Source organism: Alosa sapidissima, chromosome 3 (genome assembly GCF_018492685.1).
Source record: "Alosa sapidissima isolate fAloSap1 chromosome 3, fAloSap1.pri, whole genome shotgun sequence".
Classification (NCBI taxonomy): domain Eukaryota; kingdom Metazoa; phylum Chordata; class Actinopteri; order Clupeiformes; family Clupeidae; genus Alosa; species Alosa sapidissima.
The window spans coordinates 9,157,522-9,179,536 of NC_055959.1; the positions used below are offsets into that span (position 1 = coordinate 9,157,522).

Genomic DNA, 22,015 nt, shown 5'->3' on the forward strand with positions numbered 1-22,015 from the left:
TTATGCCCCTTGGAAATTGGAAGTGAATGAGAGGTCCCCAGATCCATTTTCAATCTCGAATTGAGATTTAAGAAGCGTTGTGACGTTAGCCAGACTAACGTAACAATGCATGCTAAAATTATTAAGGCTAAGGCCTCTGCTTTAATAGCGTCTTATCATCCCAAAGAGCAGATTTTGACAGAGATGACAAGTGAAGTGCTTCAGTGCCAGGCGAAGAAATCAAACATAAAAGATTTCTTTGTTCTGCTGTCAGCCAACGTTGATATCCCGTTTTTACAGAGATATGACCTTCCTGTTTTACAGAACATATGACCTTCCTGTTTTCAGATTCCGTTTTATTTCTCTCTGGATTGAAGGACTTAGTTTGTCTGTGATATCCTTGGTAGGTTGTTTTCGTAGTAAAAGTCAGCAGCCATTGATCAATACCTCCCTTTGTAACTGGATTCTGGACATCCTAACCAACAGACCGCAGTCTGTTAGGTTAGATAAACCAAATCTCCTCAACTTTCACCTTCAACTCATTAGCAACAATGATGAGACGTCCTACAGGGAGGAGGTCCAGCACCTAATATCGTGATGAACCGACAACAACCTGGCTCTCAACATCAAGAAGACCAAAGAGCTCATTGTGGACTAGAGAAAGTCGAATGCTGGCACACACACTGTATCCCCATCCTCATCAACAGGATGGAGGTGGAGCATGTCACCAGCTTCGTTTCTGGGTATCTCTGAGGACCTTTCTTGGACCCTCAACACCCTGATCAAGAAGGCTCACCAGTGTCTCTTCTTCCTGAGGAGACTAAAGAAGTTCCACAGATCCTGGTGAACTTCTACCGCCGCATCATTAAGAGCATCCTCACCATCTGTGTCACATGGTATGACAACTGTTCTGCCTCTGGCCGGAGAGCATGGCAGAGGGTGGCATCACCGGTTCCTCACTCCCCTCCATCAAGGCCATCGAGGGCAAGCAATTCTTGCGTAAGGTGCACACAGCATCATCAAAGACTGTTCTCACCCCAAACACAGACTGTTCACCCCACTCCCCTCCGGGAGGCGTTACAGGTCTCTCCGCACCCGAACCAGCAGGTTCAGAGGAAGCTTCTTTATCCTACTGAACTAACTCTACACCTCGGTGACAAACAACCAACTACAACCCCCCCCCAACCTACTGACCATGGGGCTGCTTTGACAGGGACAACAAGGAGGAGGCCATCAACCCCCCCCCCCCCCCCCCCCCCCCCCCCGGACAACTGCACTACCCTATCCCGTATTCTACATTTACAAAATTCTCTTCTAATCAGAAATTCATAAATAGTTCGACTGGATCTAACTGTTGTATAAATTCTGATAAATGACTGAAATAACTATTACTCCATGCATCACTACCTGAATGATCTGATTATGATATCCTGAATCGGGTACTTTTAATCAACCTTGGGATCGTGTGGCAGACAGGAATACTCAAGAATAAGAAAATCGTAATTCATGAAACACCTGAACAAGTGCGTCAAAAGTATTTTTTTCCGTAAGTTTCCGTCTGTTACAGCAGTACAAACCAATATATGTGGAGGCTAACAATATCACATAGCACAGCAACTCAATGAATAGACAGAATGGGCTTTCAAGGCTCACTTTACAAATTGTGGTTATACAACACTGCTGTGCTTACTCTTGAGACCTTGTGAGTCACACTGTGAGACCAATCTCGCAATGCTCCAAGTAATTGACTATTCGGTCTATTCAATGTTATATCAGCAATGGTTCAGCAGTGTGTCACCCATCAGTTCATGATTATGAAGTAAACAGCTGCTGCTGAAAAATGTGTGGCTCTTCAACCTATACATTCTTAATTTGAAAAACCATTATGACTGCTGTGCAGCGAAGCGGTAGTCATATAGGTTTAGTCAGAGTTTTTTTCTTCTGGATTTTGTTTTTCTTCAGTGATTTTGTGTCAACGATTCCCGGGACACTGAAAGGCCAAGGTACATGAAACTTGGTGGGCATGTAGCCCCACAAGGATGACACGGAACCATTGTTTTTCGTTTAGTGACTGTACACTACACATATGCACACACACACACTCATGAACACACGCAAACACACGCACATGAAGATACATGCACACACATACACACACACAAACAAACACACACACACACGTAAAGACACATGCACACACATACACACACAGTAGACATAGGGTATTTGCATGCACACACACACATGCACACACACAGGTACGCACGCAGACTCACACGCACTCACATACACACACAGTAGACATAGGGTATTTGCATGCACACACACACATGCACACACACAGGTACGCACGCAGACTCACACGCACTCACACACACAGGCACGCACACAAGCACATGGACGCGCACACACACATAATCTAAAACATGTACACACATCCATGCACAAGCACACACACACACAGACATAAACACACGCGCACACACACACACATAAAAACACTCACATGCAGGCACATGCACACACACATACACACACACACACACACACTCCATTACCCTCACACACACTCACAAGCGAACATACACACACACACACACAAACATATAAAACACACACACACAGACATATAAAACACACACATGCAGGCTAGCAGACACATGCACACACACACACACACTCACAAGTGATGAAAGCTTACACACAGAGAAGCACATATATACACAAAAGCAAACGCACACATGCACAAGAGTAGGGGATGAAGTAGGATATGGAGACCATTGACAAGCGTGATTTATTTTTGCAGAGAGAATGTGCAGGACTGAGCGGTGGTCATATTTTGTACCGCGTTGCGTTACATCTAGTTGTATTACCAAATGTATTCATAAACACCCAGCCACCATCTGAAGTAAGAACAGTCTTTTCCCATCTAGGCGTCAAAGCATTTCCTTTTTTCCCACAGCACCAGCACCAGCACCACCCCATATAATGACAACAAGCTGGCAGCTCTACCAATGAGCAATCTTCCTCGGCATTTTAAAATTCTCAATACCGTTAGATCTGTCATTTCAATGGGGCGGAAGGCCCTCTTCAGGGGAGGGTTAATTAGGAACCTGTCTCCTTGAAGGAGCAACACAGTAAGTGTCTTATATGAGACCTTTTTTAAAAAAATCTTTTAGGCTATGCTTTGGTAGAATCAGAGCTCTGCATCAGTGTGTGGCTCTCAGGATGGAATATTTAATGACAAAGCCCGGTCTGCTCAGACTGTGCACACCAGGAAAAGCAATCTCTTGGGAGAAGCATATCGGAGAAAAAATTAGATTCTTCTTGGATGAAAGAAACTACCAAACCAAGAATAGAATAATCTCAGCCGTGTAAAAGCATTGTTTTGTTTTTTTTCTCTGTCTGTTGCTCCCTTGCCATCGCTTTCCTTCTAACAAGTCACAAACTGTGGAAAAAAAGAGTCTGTGCGTTTTTATAGTCTGCATTCACTCTGGCTTAGTTGATGTGGTATGCTTTTGAAAGTGTTCCTGAGCTTATAGTGTAGTTTGTGAAATTCATTGTTTTTTTGTAAACATAAACAAAACACCACACGCCTCCATGTGCTAAATAGCTTCCAAGCAAATCAGTAGTTCCATGCTTGCCATAAAGGAATCTACACCACAGTCAAAGTATCTGACTATTCAGTCTATTTAATGTGTGATGGGGTTTAAAACAGCAATGGTTCTGCAAACTATCCGTTTCACTTCATTTCAGTGTTGCCGACACACATTCCTACTTTAAGCCTGAAGTAAGGTCATCACAAAACACTTGGGGATCCCCTTGGGGATCAATAAAGTATCTATCTATCTATCTACTTACAGGTAAGAGCACTGGATAGAGGATGCCATACTGTGTATTGATTGTGAGTTTCACCTGGCTTGCACTGGCAAACACGTTATTGACAGATTGTTCATTTCACAGTCCAGTGCTGAGGGAGAAACAGGTAATAATCAGTATGCATAGCCACAGTTGGATGCCACACTATAAAATACTCCCCACGTCCAAGCTCGCGCCGGATAAATATAGACCAGAGTGTGTCTCAGCACTTTCAAGTCCTGGCGAACAGACCGACAAATCTTCACCTCTGCAGATCAAGGCCACTGTGCAGTTCCCTTTCCTGATTCCGTTTCATGTCACAGTGTAGCTGACTGAGGTTTTGTCAATCACATAGGCTACTGCATTCTGGTATATGGTAAATCATAGGGAACCAAACTCTGTCTGTAGTACCCAAGCAAATTAAGGTTATGTGCAAAACATTTGAGAACAGGCTTAGATGTAGACCTACTCAGCCATATTATTTGCCACTGTAGCACACTACCCTCATTACTAAATGCATGGACAAAGGAGGGAAAGATATTCTTTTGTCTAACTGGGGTAGACTGAAGCTACTTTTAAAATTTAGTTTCTTTAATTAATCTTTGCTGTCATTATAAGGATATCAAAGCACAGAGTCAAGCATTTGTCACTTTCAATATGTTTGACAAGAATCCCAGGCTTTCTGTGACAATATTGTGACCCAAAGATTTATTTCTTTTAAGTTTGGGTGATGAGAGCAATCAAAATACCTCTGAATATCTTTTATAAACAATCACCAAACAAAATCGTAAAGAGCACAAAATAAGGGTGTACAGACTACAGAGCCATATTGATAGCCTTTGCTCTCGAAGAAGTGAAAACTAAAGCATCACTTGAGATTTCCACCTTGGCACAGAGATTTTGATGTGTGTGATTGAAGCTATTCTCACTGTGATGTTTCAGATATTCATCTTAAGACATAAGAACACCTCTGTTTCAAGGCACAAATCAAAGATGCTGCAGTGCAGTCACTCAAGAGTCACCATGTGATCACGCTCCCATATGTAAGTAACAGAACCTTTGCTGACAAACCCAATTGTTTATGGTCTGCTCTAGTCAGTGATTGAGCTACAGAGTACCTGTAAGAATTGGAATATCCTAATCAGAAGCCTTGCATTTTTCTTAGCAATTTTTAAAGCAACATCAAACAACACTGCAAATAATAACCATTCACATGTGATGACATGCAGCAATTGAAAATGTATTTATTTACGAAAAGAATCAAGTAAATTAGAATAACTGTGGAAAGTTTGTATAGAGGTTGCTATTCAGACTGAATCCTCTGAAAGACATTTACCCTGGAGGATTTGTATGGAAATGCCTGCACACCACATTGTATTTCTGATGCCAAGAGATGCTAGCCTCTAAGAGTCAGGGCTGTGCATGGGGAGACAAAATATTCACACCGCTGCTCATTTCCTCTTGTGACTCAAGAACAGCAATATTATGTTCAGAAAAGCTTTGAAACATACTGTGAATAAAGGGGGGAGGGGATTGGCCAGTAAAGCAGTATGTTAACTTTAAAATGTATCACAGTAGGTAGCCAAGCAAAAGCATTTTTTTAGGGCTGTCAATCGATTAAAAAAATTAATCTAATTAATTACATACTCTGTGATTAATTAATCTAAATTAATCGCATATATGATTTTTGCTGTGAAAGTATTTTAAATATTTAAATTAAAATGCATCATTGAATAATCAGCATTAGTGACATTAAAGTTCAAAAACTATTTTATTATTATTTTAATAATGTCCATAATCTATGATATGACCTAATATGCTGAGGAAATCAATTAAAAAGTTTTTTTTTTAATCACATACATTGCAGAGGACTTTTTTTTAATCAACACTTTATTTTTATCAACACCATCAAGCTGTTTTTGAAAACTAAATGTTCCAATCAATGATCTAGGCAGCACATTTTCTTCTCTCTCCTTCATTTTACAGTCTAATGGTTACTGGCTACAACGGCTTGGGGTCAAAGGTCATACAGAATCGATTAATCTGCGTTATTGTTTTTAATCAGTTATTTTTTCTCAAATTAATTAATCGAAATTAATCAGTTATTTTGACAGCCCTATTTTTTCTTCTTCATTTGATTGGAATATGGAAAGTGATAAAGTGTTGTGACCTTTTTATAAATTCAAATCATGGAAATCCGCCACTGAACTGAGTAAATATATATCCTTGAAAAAAAGCTATGTCCAATCGTGACACAGTCAATAATATGAATCATAGAGGGTCTATCTGAAATGTATAAAACAAACAGACAGAGACACAGTTGTGCAAAAGGGATTTGGTTCAAACCTCCATAATCCACCGTTAAGGTTTACATGCAATCAGAAATGGGTATTTTCATTGGCTTGTTCATTTGAAGGCAAGGGAGTGGTACAAGGACACCTGTTGAGAGAATGTTTAAAATATCATATAGCATCCTAGATATTCACATTTTAACTGAGTGTGAATGAACATATGATGCTTAAATCTGACGAACTCTCAACAACCCACCCCCAACAACCATAACCAAAAAGAAAACCATAAGACAAAATATAAAAAACAATGAACCTTGGTGATCCCCAACAAGAACTGTGTTAATGACACAAGATATGACAAATCTAATTGTTTAAATTAAAATAAAGAGCCAATTCTAAGCAGCAGATAAACACGACATCCAAACACGGTGAAGCACAGGGTTTGGGACCAAACGCTGGCAATTAATGTAGGCTACCTACAACAGTAAGAAGACATAGACCTACTGACCCAGTACCAATGATTTATTGGTAGACCTTATATCACTATAGGACAAGCCCTGTTCTCCCTATACTTGTCTTTATTACACCTGGGTTGTCTAACTACCTGGCAATGTATAGCCTACCACAAATTAAAATTTATTTGATCTAGCCTTCATGAAGACAAAATTATGAGACCTAAGTACTTACTACATCTACTGCTAGGCTACTAAACTCCTCTAGAATTCATCAGAGATTATTTTATGATAGCCTAGGCTAAAGGAATAATAAGGAATATAAATGGAATAAAATTATCCAGGCGCTTTCATATTACTCAGAGAGTCTGAGCAGGTGATAGAACCCATCTAGATAGCCTATACTAACATTACAAAGATGTTTCCAGCTAACTCTCTCTAATCTTCAATAGGCTACACACTATTAAGTAGCTATGCATACAATAGGCCTACCGTAAGACTACATGGAATCCATGGTATAGCCTACTTTTGACTTTTGCAAACACAGTCCCTCAAATCAACATGCACCTTAGTTAAATGTAAATTTGCAACAAACAAAAAGCTTACCATTTTTGTTTTTACTCAGCAGATGTGCTTTGGTCAGACCATGTAGCCTCCTACTATTTACGTAACAGGCTAAAGTATCATCCTCATCATCATCATCATCGCCCTGTCAACATCAAAGCACAAACAAAAAAAGCTAGTGACGACGACAGTTTTATTAACATACTGCTGGTCTTTTTTCCACAATTTGAACAGGACCAACAAAGTGTCTGCTTTGTCAGAGGCTAAATGTGCTGGAAATGTGCTAGCGTCCTGGTCCCCTTTAAATCGCCGAAATGACATTAAGCAGGGCTTCTGGCAGCCTTTGCTGGATACAGAGATCGTTGATACGGTTTTGCTGTGTGGGAGGGAGGACGACAACGCGAGCGGCTAGTGCTGGATGTGTGTGCACCTTGAAGACCTCGTTGCCGGAGTGCTAGTCAATGGATTCGTCCCTGAAGCGCAACTGATGGTTAATGCAATATTACCATTATATTTATGGAGGAGACTACAGCCTACATGCAGGATAGCACTACGTTACATTAAACGTTAAATATTTCGTCGAAGGTAAGCATTAACCTGTTGTTTCCCCCCTTTTCATGGGTAAATTGCATTATTTGAGAGGTTTAAATGTGGTTATGGACAATAGGTAATCTACCAGAATAGCATGGAAAACATGTTTTCCGTCTACATCTTATAAATACTTTTACTCTGCATTGTTGTCCATCCAGTCTCCGAACAGGCCATCAGGCGAGAATAATACCAATGTTATAGGCATTATTTACGTGTTATTTTTTCAGAAGCTTTGGAAAAACTCTTAAGGATTTGGGGCATTTATGTAAAATGTATATTTTAGAAATTGTCTAATATCCTACCTTTGTGATTGAATGTTCAAAACTAAAACAAAGTGAAGTTTGTTAAACCACATGATGATTTCATTCTGCTCTGCTATTATTTGAGTCGTGCGATATTGTGAGCGCCTCCAACTGCTGAGACACAGGAGAAAGATTGGTCTATTAATGTTGCTGTGTTGCTAATTGCTTGGAAAATGGTAGTGTAAGTAAGCCTGGACGAAATTGACTGCCTCCCTTGCTAAACACCTCCTCTGACCTGTCATCGTCTGTTTTTGGAACCTATATAGAAATGAAAATATACAGTCTGACTGCATGCCCGATAAGCTATTTTCTGAAATAATCATTTGGCACTGTTTGACTTATTGCACTCGCATGCTCACCAGCTGTTGGTGGTAATTGTAGTTTTCAATGTGGACCGCCCCAAGCAGTCCATTGCTGGGGAGGCGTGGACCAGAGCCAGACCCTATTTGCTTTTCACAACACTGTTGACATGCAATAGCTTAGGCAAACAGCATAAGGCACTAGATGAATGATGTGTGTGGCTAGGTCAAGTTGAACTCGGGGTGAGCATGCCTTGCTGCTCTATGGCCTTTTTCATCACCTTGTTTTTTAATCTGCATCATTTTCGATGAAGCCACATAGACCACCATAGTCATCCTAGCATCACTATACAATCATTACATCATTTTTCTTTGGCCACACATGGATAGTTTATAATCACTGAACTCACTGCAGTCATGGTGAAGCTGAATAGAATTGTCTTAATCATCTGATAGATGATTATCTCAGGCAGGTACTTGAAATAACCTAAGATTTACTTCAGCAGAGTCTCCATAAGACACTGCTTTTTAAAACAGAATCTCTGAATAAAAAGGGTCTCTATTTTAGTACCAGACAAATGAGAGTGAGAGAGAGAGAGAGAGAGAAGTGAAACATCAAATAACATGTCTAACCAGGCAGAAATTTGCCTGCGGGCAACACTTGCTTTACAGGGCTAGTCCTGTAATATTGAAGGCTGGTGTGACGTAACCCATCACTTCCAAAGGCCCATTGTGTTTCCCCTGTCTGACAGGCAGTGCGATTTAATGTCTATTTGCTGACGGACACCCAGCGATCGAGCCATCTCTCAACTTATGTGGAGCCGGCACAGCAGATGCAATTACCTAATTGTTACAACGAAAACGTTTTATTGAATTTCCCCTGACTATTGTTTAGAGGCCAAATTCATAATGATGCCCAGAGGAACTTCATTTATATTTATGAACTCTGGGGCTATTGGCTGGCTTCATATTATATGTGTGTGCTTACATTGCTGCAAAAATGCATATTCATGTGAATTTTTTAATGATGATGAAATGAACTTGGAGGAAAAGTAGAGCACCTTCAGAAGACAGTGAGATTGAGAGGGAGCTTTACACACTAACATACCTTGGCACACACACAGAATGAAGAGAAATACCCCTGCAAAACAGAGGCTTGCATGGGCATGTATGTTGTAATCAACTCAGTATTATGGAGAATCACAGCAGTCTGTGCTTATATATTGCTTTGGGGTGTCATTATGCATAATCTCAAGATGCTGTTAAACATGTGGGGAAACATTGTACCATTTTAAGCAAATCAAGCAAATGTTCTGGTAGGTCATCTGCACATAGCAGCATCACCAGCACAGTAGTAGCACACACAATATGAGCTCATATGTGATATATGATAACACTTCAACTCAACCCGGACGCAACATCTTCGATCCTCCACAGATTGCTCCCAGATTGTGCCGTTTTTCCTGCAGCCTCGTGCCCTTTTGACACCTGGCCGCCTCAAGTGTGCAGAGCGTCGCCGCCATCTGTGTCCAACCGGAACAGGGTCTGATCCACCGCCATGGGCTCGAAGGGTGTGGAGAGGCGTAAGCCCCACACACCTGCGCAGACGCCCGAGGGCAACGTGGTCATGAGCTTCAGCTTCGAGAGCTACCAGCTGGAGGAGGAGGAATGCCACAGCAAAGACATATCTGAAAAAGGAGTCCTCGCTCTGTCTGAGCCAGGTGAGATGTGATATTTACCTGAGTCTATTTGAGTATTTACCTGCTTGATAAGTCTAGTGAAATGCTCTCGAAGGCTGTTCTGTTGGTGATGTTATCTTGTTTTTGATGGTAAATAGGCTTAAGTGTTGATTGGGAAATCCCCCGTTCCACTAGGAATTTAACATCTCTCCTGTGTATATCTGAAACAGTGTGTATCTGACTATGGTGGACTAAACTGTTGTTTCGGCTGTTAAGTCTCCCAAGGTTGAGATAGACTTTGATAGACTTCATAATGCATCTTTTACCATTTACCAGTAGGTGATATTTACTCAAATGACTGAAATCTTGGAGGTTTACAAAAAGCTTGACATGTGATTGACAGTGTGAATGTGTGACGCCTTCCTGAAGAAGATAGCAGAATATATAGCTGAGATATTTTCTCAGTCTTTAAATACAGTAGTCGGTTATTTGTGAATTTCTTGTGATAATGTGTGAGTGTGTCTTTTTGTGTCAATCAGCAGATACTGTGTGAACAAAAGGCTCTCTTGTGCCGGCAGTCTTCACTTAGCATGAAGTATGGCCACTACATATGCAATTACATTTCTTCTCTGATAGATAGAAAAATAGTAGATTTTGAATATCTACTGAAATAATCACTTATGTGTACATGTCAGAGACTGAAATGCACTGAACCCTTCCGTATTAAAGCTGTGTACAAACAATTCATTCATTGTCCCAGCTAAGAGGCAGTCACAGCGTGTTAGGATACTTCACTACCATAGTAGCACCATTCTTACACAGCTGTGAAAATGGTTTTAAGCCTGGCTTAGGTTTCTGAAGAGTCTACTTCTTACGGATCTTGCCTTGCAACACCACATACATATTTTTGATATATGGGAGCCAATGTTTTAGTCTGTCTGTCAGCTTGTAGGGTAGGGGATTTAAGTGCAGGGATGCACATATCAACTTAATACTATGTTCAGACATGATAGTGTATTTTAGTGTTGTAAAACAGAAAAAGGTGTACATTCGTCTTTATTCTGTAATCCAGTATAAAGCATGGTTTCAAATGACATTAAAAAAAATAACATTATCTACAGCTGGATAAGCTCATCAGTGTGTGTGCACTATGACAAATTAGTCAACATCAATAGCTGTCGAGCTTATTCTAAATATGAATTATTACTATGCACATGCATGGATGTACTAGCATAGTGATCACATTTTAAATGAGTTTGAAGATTGTAATTGCTAGATTGTTGTTATAGCTCAACGTCTGAAGACATCTTCTTTGAGAGCATAAATCAGTCTTAAATAGACTGAAATGCAATTGTTTTAAAACGCAAAATATGGAATGTATTTGCCAAAAACATTTAATAGAATCATAGCTGATAATTCTCTCTGACTTCAACCTGTCATCTGCATTTTGCCTGTGGGTGGGGAGATGGTGAGGGTCTAACATGGTTGTAATAATGACCACTGATGCGATTCCAAGGGCTCACCAAAGCCTAATTGTGTTATTGTACACAGGCACTCGTCTCTCTGTATGTTGCCATGGACACGAAAGGTCACTTTAATCAAATCTCCACGTACCAAACATGACATTTTCCTTTCAGAGCCCTGTTTACACTCTGAGCATGTCCCATATGAGATTTTGTCATTAAAATAGCATTGCTGATCTGATGTTTTGATTGCTCTGGGTAAAATATGAGGCTAGAGATGGAGTGCTAGGTTCTTAGTGCAGTATTAGAAACGACAATTTTATTTTATATTAGGAATTTGAAACTTTGTCGGTCAAAGAATAACATAATATGAATTGAACAATACCTCATAATGATAACGTTCTGATCAGAAATCAAAGAAATCAAGACAAATGACAGGATGTTCAGGCTAGCTAGTGGGGTTAGCAATAGATGCAAAATGGTGTTTACACATCAGCACCAATTGTGAAATTGACTGCAATCTTAAACTGATGCTGTATTTACAAGGTCTTGCATTTGTGCTGTTACCTTAAGCGTTTGAGGAGCCTATTCCAGATGATCGTTACCATGGGATATACTTTGCCATGTTGCTGGCTGGAGTTGGCTTTTTACTGCCTTACAACAGTTTTATCACAGATGTGGACTACCTACACCATAAATTCGAAGGTACGCCGTGTAGTCCTGCTATCATGGACACAAATGACCTTTCTTATTCTCAGCCTAATTGTCCAGGCGAGTTGCATTTTCTCTACCATTTTCTCTAAATGTCTGTCCTCTGCTGGAACACTTGACCCTGGTTTGGTTAGTTTTGTGCTATTCAGTGTTATTTCAAATCATGAAAATGGCTGTTCTTTGCACTTAAATGCCATGTCAGACGGGCCTTTTATGATGTCCTTTTCAGGCACTTCCATTGTCTTTGACATGAGTCTGACGTACATCCTCATTGCCTTGGTGGCTGTGATTCTGAACAATGTTCTAGTGGAGAGGCTGAGCCTGCACACCAGGATCACAGTGGGTAAGGCTGTTTGCTCATGCGCATTGACACAAGCACACACACACACACACACACACACACACACACACACACACACACATACACACCAATGGGAGAAGAGACATGTTTGGGAAAGAAAAGCAAATGTGCACAATGTAAGCACATACACACACACACACACATACTGATCTACACCCAGGCCAGGTAGGCAGCAAGACAAAGACATAAACAAAACCTGGCACATGAACAACACCCCACTCCACACACACACACACACACACACACACACACACACACACTCTTACAATGATGGACGGGTAAACACACAGACAGGAGCAAAGGGCTGGCTATGGCTGATTGACCTGAGAGAGAAGTGGCCTCTAGGGATTTGAGAGGCAGTATGCAATATGCGCATGCACACACACACACACACACACACACACACTCACACACACACACACACACACACACACACACACACACACACACACACACACACACACACACAGAGAGACGCAGCTACATCAGTCATGTCTTCTTCCTGACTGTGGTCCTTCCTGTGTTGTTTTGCTGTGCAATTAATGAACACCCTGGGAAATGGATAAAAGAGGCGTTTAGCATACAGTATAAAAGACTGCATTTACCGCGGGTTACCGTTAAGATGCATTTCCTTTAGAATGTGCCACAGTGTGCGCGCACACACACACACACACACACACACACACACACATTAGCAGACATACATTTTAGTCAGCCCACATACAAGCTTTCCCTCTGTGTGTACCAGGCTGTGTTCTGCATAATTAAGCCGTGGTTGGGCGTGAATCCCAGTTATGGCTCAGACACAGCTGTACCTGTTCTGCTTTGATAAAAATGTTCTGATAGTTATAATCGCATTTGTGCATTGCACACTGTTTGACTGTAAAAATGCCGGAAACATAATTGGCGGATAAATACTATTCGCATGCTGCAGTTTTATCTTGAGTAGAATGATCTGGCACCACTGAAAAAGCAATACTTAAAAATAACTGAAGAAGGTCTTAAAGGTTGTAAAATATGGAATTTCATGGATGCAAAGAACTGTGGGGGAGTAGAAAGTTTCGCTTTTAGTACAATTTCGCCTGATTAGTCATAAAATGAGTGTCCTCGAAAACGCTCGAATCCCTTTTCAACATGAGTGCTGCTGTCTCTGGTTTTCTCTGGCGCGAGTTCTGTCCCCCGGTGTGTGAATCATGGTATCTGTCAAAATAGCTATGTGTTATGGATGCCAGCCAATTGAATGTGATCCCTTCAGGTTACGTCTTTGCTCTGGGCCCGCTGCTGTTTGTCAGCGTCTTTGATGTGTGGCTGGAGAAGTTCACCACAAAGCAGGCGTATGTCATCAACTTGGTCTCCGTGGGTGTTGTGGCATTTGGATGCACAGGTATTATTTCACCCCCTGCCTATATCTGTCTCTGCCTCTGTACTGATGGATTGTTGTGTTAGGTGTCTGTTGTTTTATTTGCTGTTTGTGGCACTATACATGTCTTACACGCCTCTTTTCTTTCTCAGTGCAGCAGTCGAGTTTCTATGGCTACATGGGGATGCTTCCAAAGAGATACACACAAGGCGTTATGACAGGAGAAAGTAAGATTACAAGGCTGTACACACATCTCTCATGTTTCACAACACATATGCATTACTTACCACTGTCACTCCAGTGATATTTATACTGCACTGCATGGGTTATTTTTAGCCAGGTATTATATGATGTACAACTAGGCAGAGACAGACTTTTTTCAGTTTCAGAAGGTAAAGTTATAGGCATGCAGTAACTTAGTACCTTGTGTAAATGTAATTAATAAGTAATTAAGTAATAATGTAATAATAGCAATTTAATTAGCCATTGAGGCTTTCACTCAATCATTCAGTCAGTATTACTGCTGTAGTTTTTAGCTGAAATACTGCAATGCTCAAATGTTGCAGTGCTCAACACAGTTCCCTGTCCCTTGTCTCTCTCCCTGACACAAAATCCCATCACACCAGCACTCCAGATTTGCCTTAGGTTGTACCTATTATTCTTTTATCCAGCTGAAAGCTGTCATATCTGCCTAACTGGAGATAGGAAAATCAAACATCTGAGCTACCTGTCCTCACGGGCTGTGATTGGACAATAATGCCACTCTATAAATAGATTAAGCACTCACTGTGCTCTACATGCATTATTTATGTACTTTTTTGCTATGCCAATGAAAGACTCCAAAGTATTCTCATAGAAGAGCCTAAACAGTATGCCAAGGCAGAATAAAATAAGATGTTTTTCCTAAATATTCACTGTTTTAATGCTAGAATGAATAATAATGTCCTGTATTATTTTACATTCTTATATTTACAATTGAAATAATATGATACCAAATGAAAGTAACATCTTTATAAGACTTCAGTTTTTGGGAAACACGTTGCCCTCCTCAGTTACCTGACTGAGTGTTGTTGAATTAGTGTTTGGACTTGAATTAGTGTTGCAAAGAAAGCCAAATGGTCAAAAAGGGCCCCACACTTTTAAGCACATGGTAAACAAGCCTCAACTCCTCCTTCCTAGGCACCGCAGGGGTCATCATCTCCCTCAGCCGCATCTTCACCAAGTTGCTGATCAAGAACGAGAGGAAGAACACCATCATCTTCTTCCTCATCTCCATCTGCATGGAGTTCATGTGCTTCCTGCTGCACCTGTTGGTGCGACGCACGCACTTCGTCCAGTACTACACCAGCCTTGCCCGCCAAGGCCTCAGCCATCCCAAGGACCACGGCCACCAGCCCGGCTCCGAGTACCAGGTCCACCATGATGTCATTACAGAGGAAGTAAGATTTGTAAGTTTATTTCCTCTTGCTGTGGATTTTTTTTAGGTTTAATAATTTTTGAGCGGATTGAGAGAGAAAGAGTATAGTGGCAGTGGTGTAAGGGAGTTGCGACGGAACATGAACGTTTTTAACTTTGAACTTTAAATTGGAAATGGACTTTTAAATTAAGGTCTTGAACACCTGTGTCATACAACTCATAATCATATAGCAGACTGCAGAGCATTGTGGACTGCAAAATATCCGCAAAGCCCCTGTGGCTGCTAACATTAAGGACATTATAGCTTATTAGCTCATTATAGCATATTGCAGAGCACATTTCAATGGAAAACAATAATGCTCTCCAAAAGAAGCATATGTCAGCCTTTGAAGATACCTGGAACCCATTCATAACCTTTCTGAATTTAACCAATACAAATTCTACCAAAACATAGCTGCAGTACTTACTCATCTGCCCTGTCTTAGTCTTGTCTACCTGTCTCGTCTCTTGTCTATCTGTCACCTTGTCTTGTCCTAATAGTCTGATCCTGTCCCACTGGCTTGTCATGTGTCTGTTTTTCTATCACTATGTTTTGTCTTGTGTTTCTGTCCCACACTAGATCTATGTATGCTACCCTTTCACTTTTTACAAATATCTTCTTGCTAAAATATGGTACGACAAGTGAATGTAATTCATTGAGCTGTATTAAAAAATAAAGTTGTCCTCCGAAGGGGGGGGGGGGGGCAAAAAAAACAAAAAAACAAGACAAAAAAAAGCTAAAGTCAATGACAGGAAACAGTGTGGCAATATGGCTGGATTAATATGGTCTTCTTACAGCACTACTGCAGATGGTACTAACAGTTAATAGTAGGTAAGTGTTGTTTTCTCAAAACAACATCCGACTGCTGATGATCTCTAGTACATCTGCTCCTACCACCATTCGTAGCGCGACATGCAGAGTCAGTTGCCCCAAGCCTTCCAGTAATCTGAAATATACATCTAAACATCGCTCTGTTGGTGCTGGCACAATTAATGGTGTCTACTGGCCAGCCAATGCCATTTAATTAATCATTTTTGTAGGCGATACAGAGTAAGTTTTTCCTCACAATTGGCAAATAAGATATTGTTTGGATTGCTCTGCAGAAGGTCATCTACTCAGCAGCAACACCTGAAACTTCATTTTCACCAGTAGTCCTGAACCAAAATGGAGAATCCATTCCAATTCTCATATTTGCTTTAGGGCCCTAATTAATTAAATCAATCCTGTATGCCCAGCTTGGATCAGTTGTTGGTTATCTGCTGGAAGCAGTTATCTCCAGCCAAACCGACATCAATAAGCCACAATAAATTAAATCAGAACTCTCCCTAAGCACTTACGAAGCCTGCGAGGGAGCATTATGTACTTTTTTGTAACTCTTTTTTTTTAAACCTAAAGCAACAATGAAATTAACAAGGCTTGATGGAAACAGCATAATTTAAATACTGGTGTGCAAGTTATTTCTCTTGTTTATCTTATTCTTTTTATCCCCAAAAGATTTAAGCAATTGGAAAACTTCTCATTTTGACTTTTTTATGCAGACTTCATCTGTGTGGTGAATTTTTAATCGATCATGATGCTGAACGTGAGATAAGGGAGCAGATGATGATCATTTGTTCTCATCTGGGTTTTGTGTCCTCCTTGAAAATCAGTCTGCTAATTTATTCAGTTTTTGATGGCTCACTTCACTGGTGGCTCTGAATGACTCCAATTTGTTTCAGTGAAGGATCCCAAGTAAGCGTGATATAGTGTCCACTTAGCCTGAGGCCGTTTGCCGAAGATTTATTTAAGCACTCCAGAGTGAAATAATATTTTTCCCTTCAAGGTGATAGTCTGAATACTAAGAGCCATATTCCTAGATGGAAATGTGTTCCTATAGTAACTGTATGTCATAAAGGCGATGGCCTTGGGAACCTAGCACAGAAAAACGATCAATTCCCTTATGAATGAAGACGCTTACAGTATATGTGGTCACCAATGGTAGCTTATTTGGTTTTCTTTAGCACTTATATCTTGTGGTATGCTATACAAAAGGATATTTTGTTCTTTTGTTTTGATTATGGAACACCGTCACTGGGAGTGGTCAATTTCTCCTGAGACATTTTTTTTGCATTGCTCCAGTTCCAAGTTGCCCTGGGCCACAGTCCTTTTTCTTGTCAACCAATTAAAGAGAGTGCTTTTACTGGCCTAGGCATGCACTTAATCAGCTAATAGTTCTCTCCACATACCCCCACCCCTCTCCACACACACAATCCGCCCACCCCCCTCTGTACCATTCTCCCAAGAGCGCTAGCTCATCAGACTATCTATCATCATAGCTGAGTCCCGGCCCTGCACTCTCAAACAAGGTTACGTCGTCCTGTTCATTTTCGTCTTTGACATGCTTTTTTTTTTTCTGTTGTTGTCGCACTGAGGGAAAAAAAGCAAGGAAAAAAAATCACTAATTATCAAGCTATCTGATCAGAAGCTAACTGACAGATGCTTACTGACTGATTCCTCCTTCAAGGAAATGTGTTCAGTACAGTCAGGGCACGTGTGTCCGTCTCTCTCTCTCTCTCTCTCTCTCTCTCTCTCTCTCTCTCTCTCTCTCTCTCTTCCTTCAAGGGCAATGGTGCAGTGGGCGGTTCACCCCTAGAGGAGCGGCAGGAGGGGGAATATGCAGGGGGAAACGCATATGTTAGGTTTGGCATCCCCAAAGCTAAAATCAAGAAGAGCTGGCCAGGGTTAAAGGGTAAGAAAGAAAATGACAGTTTGCTGCAGCAGTATTTCTCATGACAGTTGAATTGCATGTGATATGAATATTCCTACACAGTGTGATATAGATAAACAAAGTACTCTCCTATATATAGGTATAGTGCACATGTCCATACATGTTAACACATACATACATACATACATACATACATACTAAATATTATTGATTCAACCACATTTACTCACACTTGTTCACATTAGCCTGGTCCAAACTCAGTTTGGACAACACAGTGTTCGGGTATCAGAAAAATAATGCACGTTAAAGGTGGTAATGCTTCGTAACTTGGTTGGTAATGCTATGTAACTTCGCTGTGCGTCGTAGCTGTTACACCCTGGCGCGTATAACCTGTGTGAGAGAGAATATTGTATGCTTCCTCTATGCCTTGACATAGCATAATGATTCCACTTTTCTGCTGTGAGTTTCTGCAATTTGAAATGATTTCAGTATCATCACGATCAACATTAGCAACATTCTCTTGACCCTCCTTATCAGGATTAACCCTACCACACTGGTCACAGTAGGCTAATGATTTGTGGTCAAGAGATGGCACTCTAGATAACAATGTTCCTCAAAACAAAATGGAGAGTACGTTGTAGGAGATTTAAGAGGAAACAAACATAATTGTTTTCATGAGCTAATTTCTGCAAAACATTCTTTATGTTCAAAATTATAAATGTGTCTGTGAAGTTTGTTTTAATATTTCATAGTGGTATTTTTAGCAATTGAAATATGATGACAAATATGATAAAGAACAAAGTTTCCTTAACTTGCTTTAAACTTTCTTTTGCAGATATGATCCTGCACCGATATGTAGTGTCCCGTGTCATCTGGACCTATATGCTATCAATAGCCATCACCTACTTCATCACCTTGTGCCTATTTCCTGGTCTGGAGTCTGAGATACGCAATCCCACGTTAGGGGAATGGCTGCCTATCCTTATCATGGCTATCTTTAACATGGCTGACTTTGTTGGCAAAGTAAGTCAACTGCAGAAAGAAGACTTATTCTTGTCTGTATGCACTTGTCGTACGTATGTCTGTAGATTTGGATTATAACACTTGGTTAGGTATCAGTTTTTGCAGTGAAAGCAAAGAAATGCCCATACAATATAGAGTATGTACAAACTGAAACAAACCAGTATTTTATATGTGCCCATCCCTGTTCCTTGTTTCATATGCACATTACCATGTTTAGCACTTTTATCAGTGTCACAGTATGCACTGACTCAAAAGCCTAAAGGTGTTATCAAGAGCCTAATCTGCTTTGAGTCTAAAAAATTATAAAGTGGTTATTTTTGTTTTGGTCACTAACAGGCTGTCTTGCATTCTCTCTTTTGCTTTGTCCTGTACAAATGACGGTGATCTCTTGGCCATCTACCTCCTCCCACCGCCCCATGCCCACACTCGCTCCCTTAATTGGTCACATCAATTGGTATCAACTGAGTTGTGCCACCAAACTCCACCCCTGTGCTATTGTGGAGCCATTTCAGCAATGAAGATAAATTGCCGCTTCTTGGAGTTTGCTGCAGTCCTCCCTGTAGTCTCTTTAGTTATTTATGGCCGACAAAGTCAGGCTACGAGTTGGGGAGTGGATGCTCTGCTGCTCCTGTCTCTCATTTGCTGGAGGTTGTTAAGGATTGTGTCGCCTTTTGGATCTCCCCTTCTTGACTGTTAATTTATTTCCCTGGGTCTCTCAGCCAATTTATCTGTCTGTTCTTTATTTAATTCATTATACAACAGTAACTCAGTGGATCTATTTGTCTATCAGATCTGTTTACCTGTTTGCCTGGCTGCCTGTCTGTCTGTCTGTCTGTTAAATGCATTAGTTTCCTACAATCTAAACAAACTACCTCACAGCCTGAGTCGGCTACCTGACTCTAGACCTGTGACATCTCCCAGCAGAAGTCACTGCTCTAGTATAGATCATTTATGTACTTTACTTTCATTAACTATTATCTGTTGTTTAGCTTTTATTTATGTAATGCACTTCAAATTACCTTAGTGTATGAATGAATTGCACTATATTAATACACTTTGCCTTGCTTTTGCAGATCCTGGCTGCTATTCCCTACGAATGGCAAGGTAGCCGTCTGCTATTCTTCTCCTGCCTGCGAGTGGTTTTCATCCCCCTGTTCATCATGTGCGTGTATCCCGCTCAGCGGCCTGCCCTCGGGCACCCGGCCTGGCCCTGCATCTTCTCCCTACTCATGGGCGTCACTAATGGCTACTTTGGCAGCGTGCCCATGATCCAGGCGGCGGGCAAAGTGGCCCCCGAACAGAGGGAACTAGCAGGTAGGTATCGTAACACTTTGAACACACGTTACATCTTGACAATCGGACAGGTGTGTGTGTGTGTGTGTGTGTGTGTGTGTGTGTGTGTGTGTGTGTGTGTGTGTGTGTGTTTTGAATAGGGGTGTGTGAATGTAGCAGCTGTGGTGGGTAAAACAAATCTAGGCACTGTATATCCATGTCTGTTTGAGTAGGTCCACCATTCTACTCATCACATATTCACACACCCCTATTCAAAAGGCAAAACACACACGCACACCCACACGCACACCCACACGCACACACACACACGCGCACACACGCACACACGCACACACACACACACATACACACACACACATACACATACACATACATACACATACACACACACACACACACACACACACACAAACATACGCACGCAAACACACACACAGGCACGCAATCACACACACACACATACACACACACGCATGCACGTGTGCGCGCACACACACACACACACATAACAGACACATGTTCTCCACCTCAGTGTTTTTCCTGTGTTTTTCCTCCTCACAGGTAACACTATGACGGTGTCCTACATGGCCGGCCTGATGCTGGGATCTGTAGTGGCCTATGCAGCCTACAGTTTCACTGCCCAAGGGTCCTTGCCCCACCCAGACACACACTATAACTACACACTACTGACTGGCCACTGACTCTCTGCGACCCAGCACGACCTCTCTGCCAAACAACAATGTCTACAATGTCCATTCCATGAAACACGTCACAAGGTGACTGTATGTATGCTTCAATGTAGCAAGATCTCGGCTAAACACCATTTCACATACAACCACACATATCGCAGGCTCTGTGCTGTGCTAACCACTCAGATTTATACAGAATGTAGTCCGTGAAGCGGAACAGGTCATAGACGTGTAAAGAAATAGATGTATATGCTGCATTGTGTTGCCTCTCACTGTGTACTTTGGTTTCGCTATAAATCTACATGGCATATGTGCGCCCCCTTGTGTCAAAACGGGTGAATTTTCTCTGTTGCTGTTCAATGTTTATGTTTGTTAAATGCTTATGTTTGGAGGATCCATAACGCTGTGAATTTTTATTTGGCCCAATACTGAGCTGGTATGAAAGAAGACATACAGAGTACAGTCAATGTGTTGAAACTACACTGGACACTGATGGAGGTTCTGCCAGCATTTTTGTTTAGTTTTCTAAAAAAAAAAAAGTCTAAGGGATCCACAAAGGGAATCCGTAAATGTTTACTGTAAGATAAAGTGTCTTTTAAATGGAGCCTGATTGATTTACCTCTTTGCTAATGCAAGTTGAATGTTCATTACTGTGAATAAAAGCTTTTTTTATTTTTAGTTGTGTCTGAAGTTGTGCAGACTGTACGTATGTAAAGATTTTGCATTTCACTTGTATATTAAAAATATAAAAATATAGCCTGACGTAGCCATACTCAATTCTAGTCAGATTATGAGTCTGATACTGCTCCATTGGGACGTAATTATTGGGCGTGTTTCAACCGATACGGGGGGGGGGGGGGGGGGGGGGGGGGGGAGTGGGGGGGTGCCTCTGCACTCAATTGGATAGACCTAACCAATCAGAGCAACGAAATAGCTT

General features: G+C 41.1%; 1 protein-coding gene across 3 annotated transcripts; it reads left to right on the forward strand.

Moving 5' to 3' along the window:
* Positions 1 to 4,825: 4,825 nt before the first annotated feature.
* slc29a4a (solute carrier family 29 member 4a) lies at positions 4,826 to 21,756 on the forward strand. Of its 3 annotated transcripts, none has more exons than XM_042084998.1 (12): positions 4,826 to 4,880; positions 7,379 to 7,729; positions 9,774 to 10,057; positions 12,052 to 12,183; positions 12,419 to 12,532; positions 13,806 to 13,934; positions 14,063 to 14,137; positions 15,090 to 15,358; positions 17,968 to 18,094; positions 18,909 to 19,096; positions 20,170 to 20,410; positions 20,951 to 21,756. In XM_042084998.1, the coding sequence occupies exons 3-12, from the start codon at positions 9,895 to 9,897 to the stop codon at positions 21,088 to 21,090; spliced, it is 1,578 nt and encodes a 525-aa protein (XP_041940932.1). In that variant the 5' UTR covers positions 4,826 to 4,880; positions 7,379 to 7,729; positions 9,774 to 9,894; the 3' UTR covers positions 21,091 to 21,756. The 3 variants fall into 3 exon arrangements, with proteins under 3 accessions (XP_041940932.1, XP_041940934.1, XP_041940933.1); XM_042085000.1 differs by having other exon boundaries at positions 15,090 to 15,349; XM_042084999.1 differs by lacking the exon at positions 4,826 to 4,880 and having other exon boundaries at positions 7,213 to 7,729.
* The last annotated feature ends 259 nt before the right edge of the window (positions 21,757 to 22,015 follow it).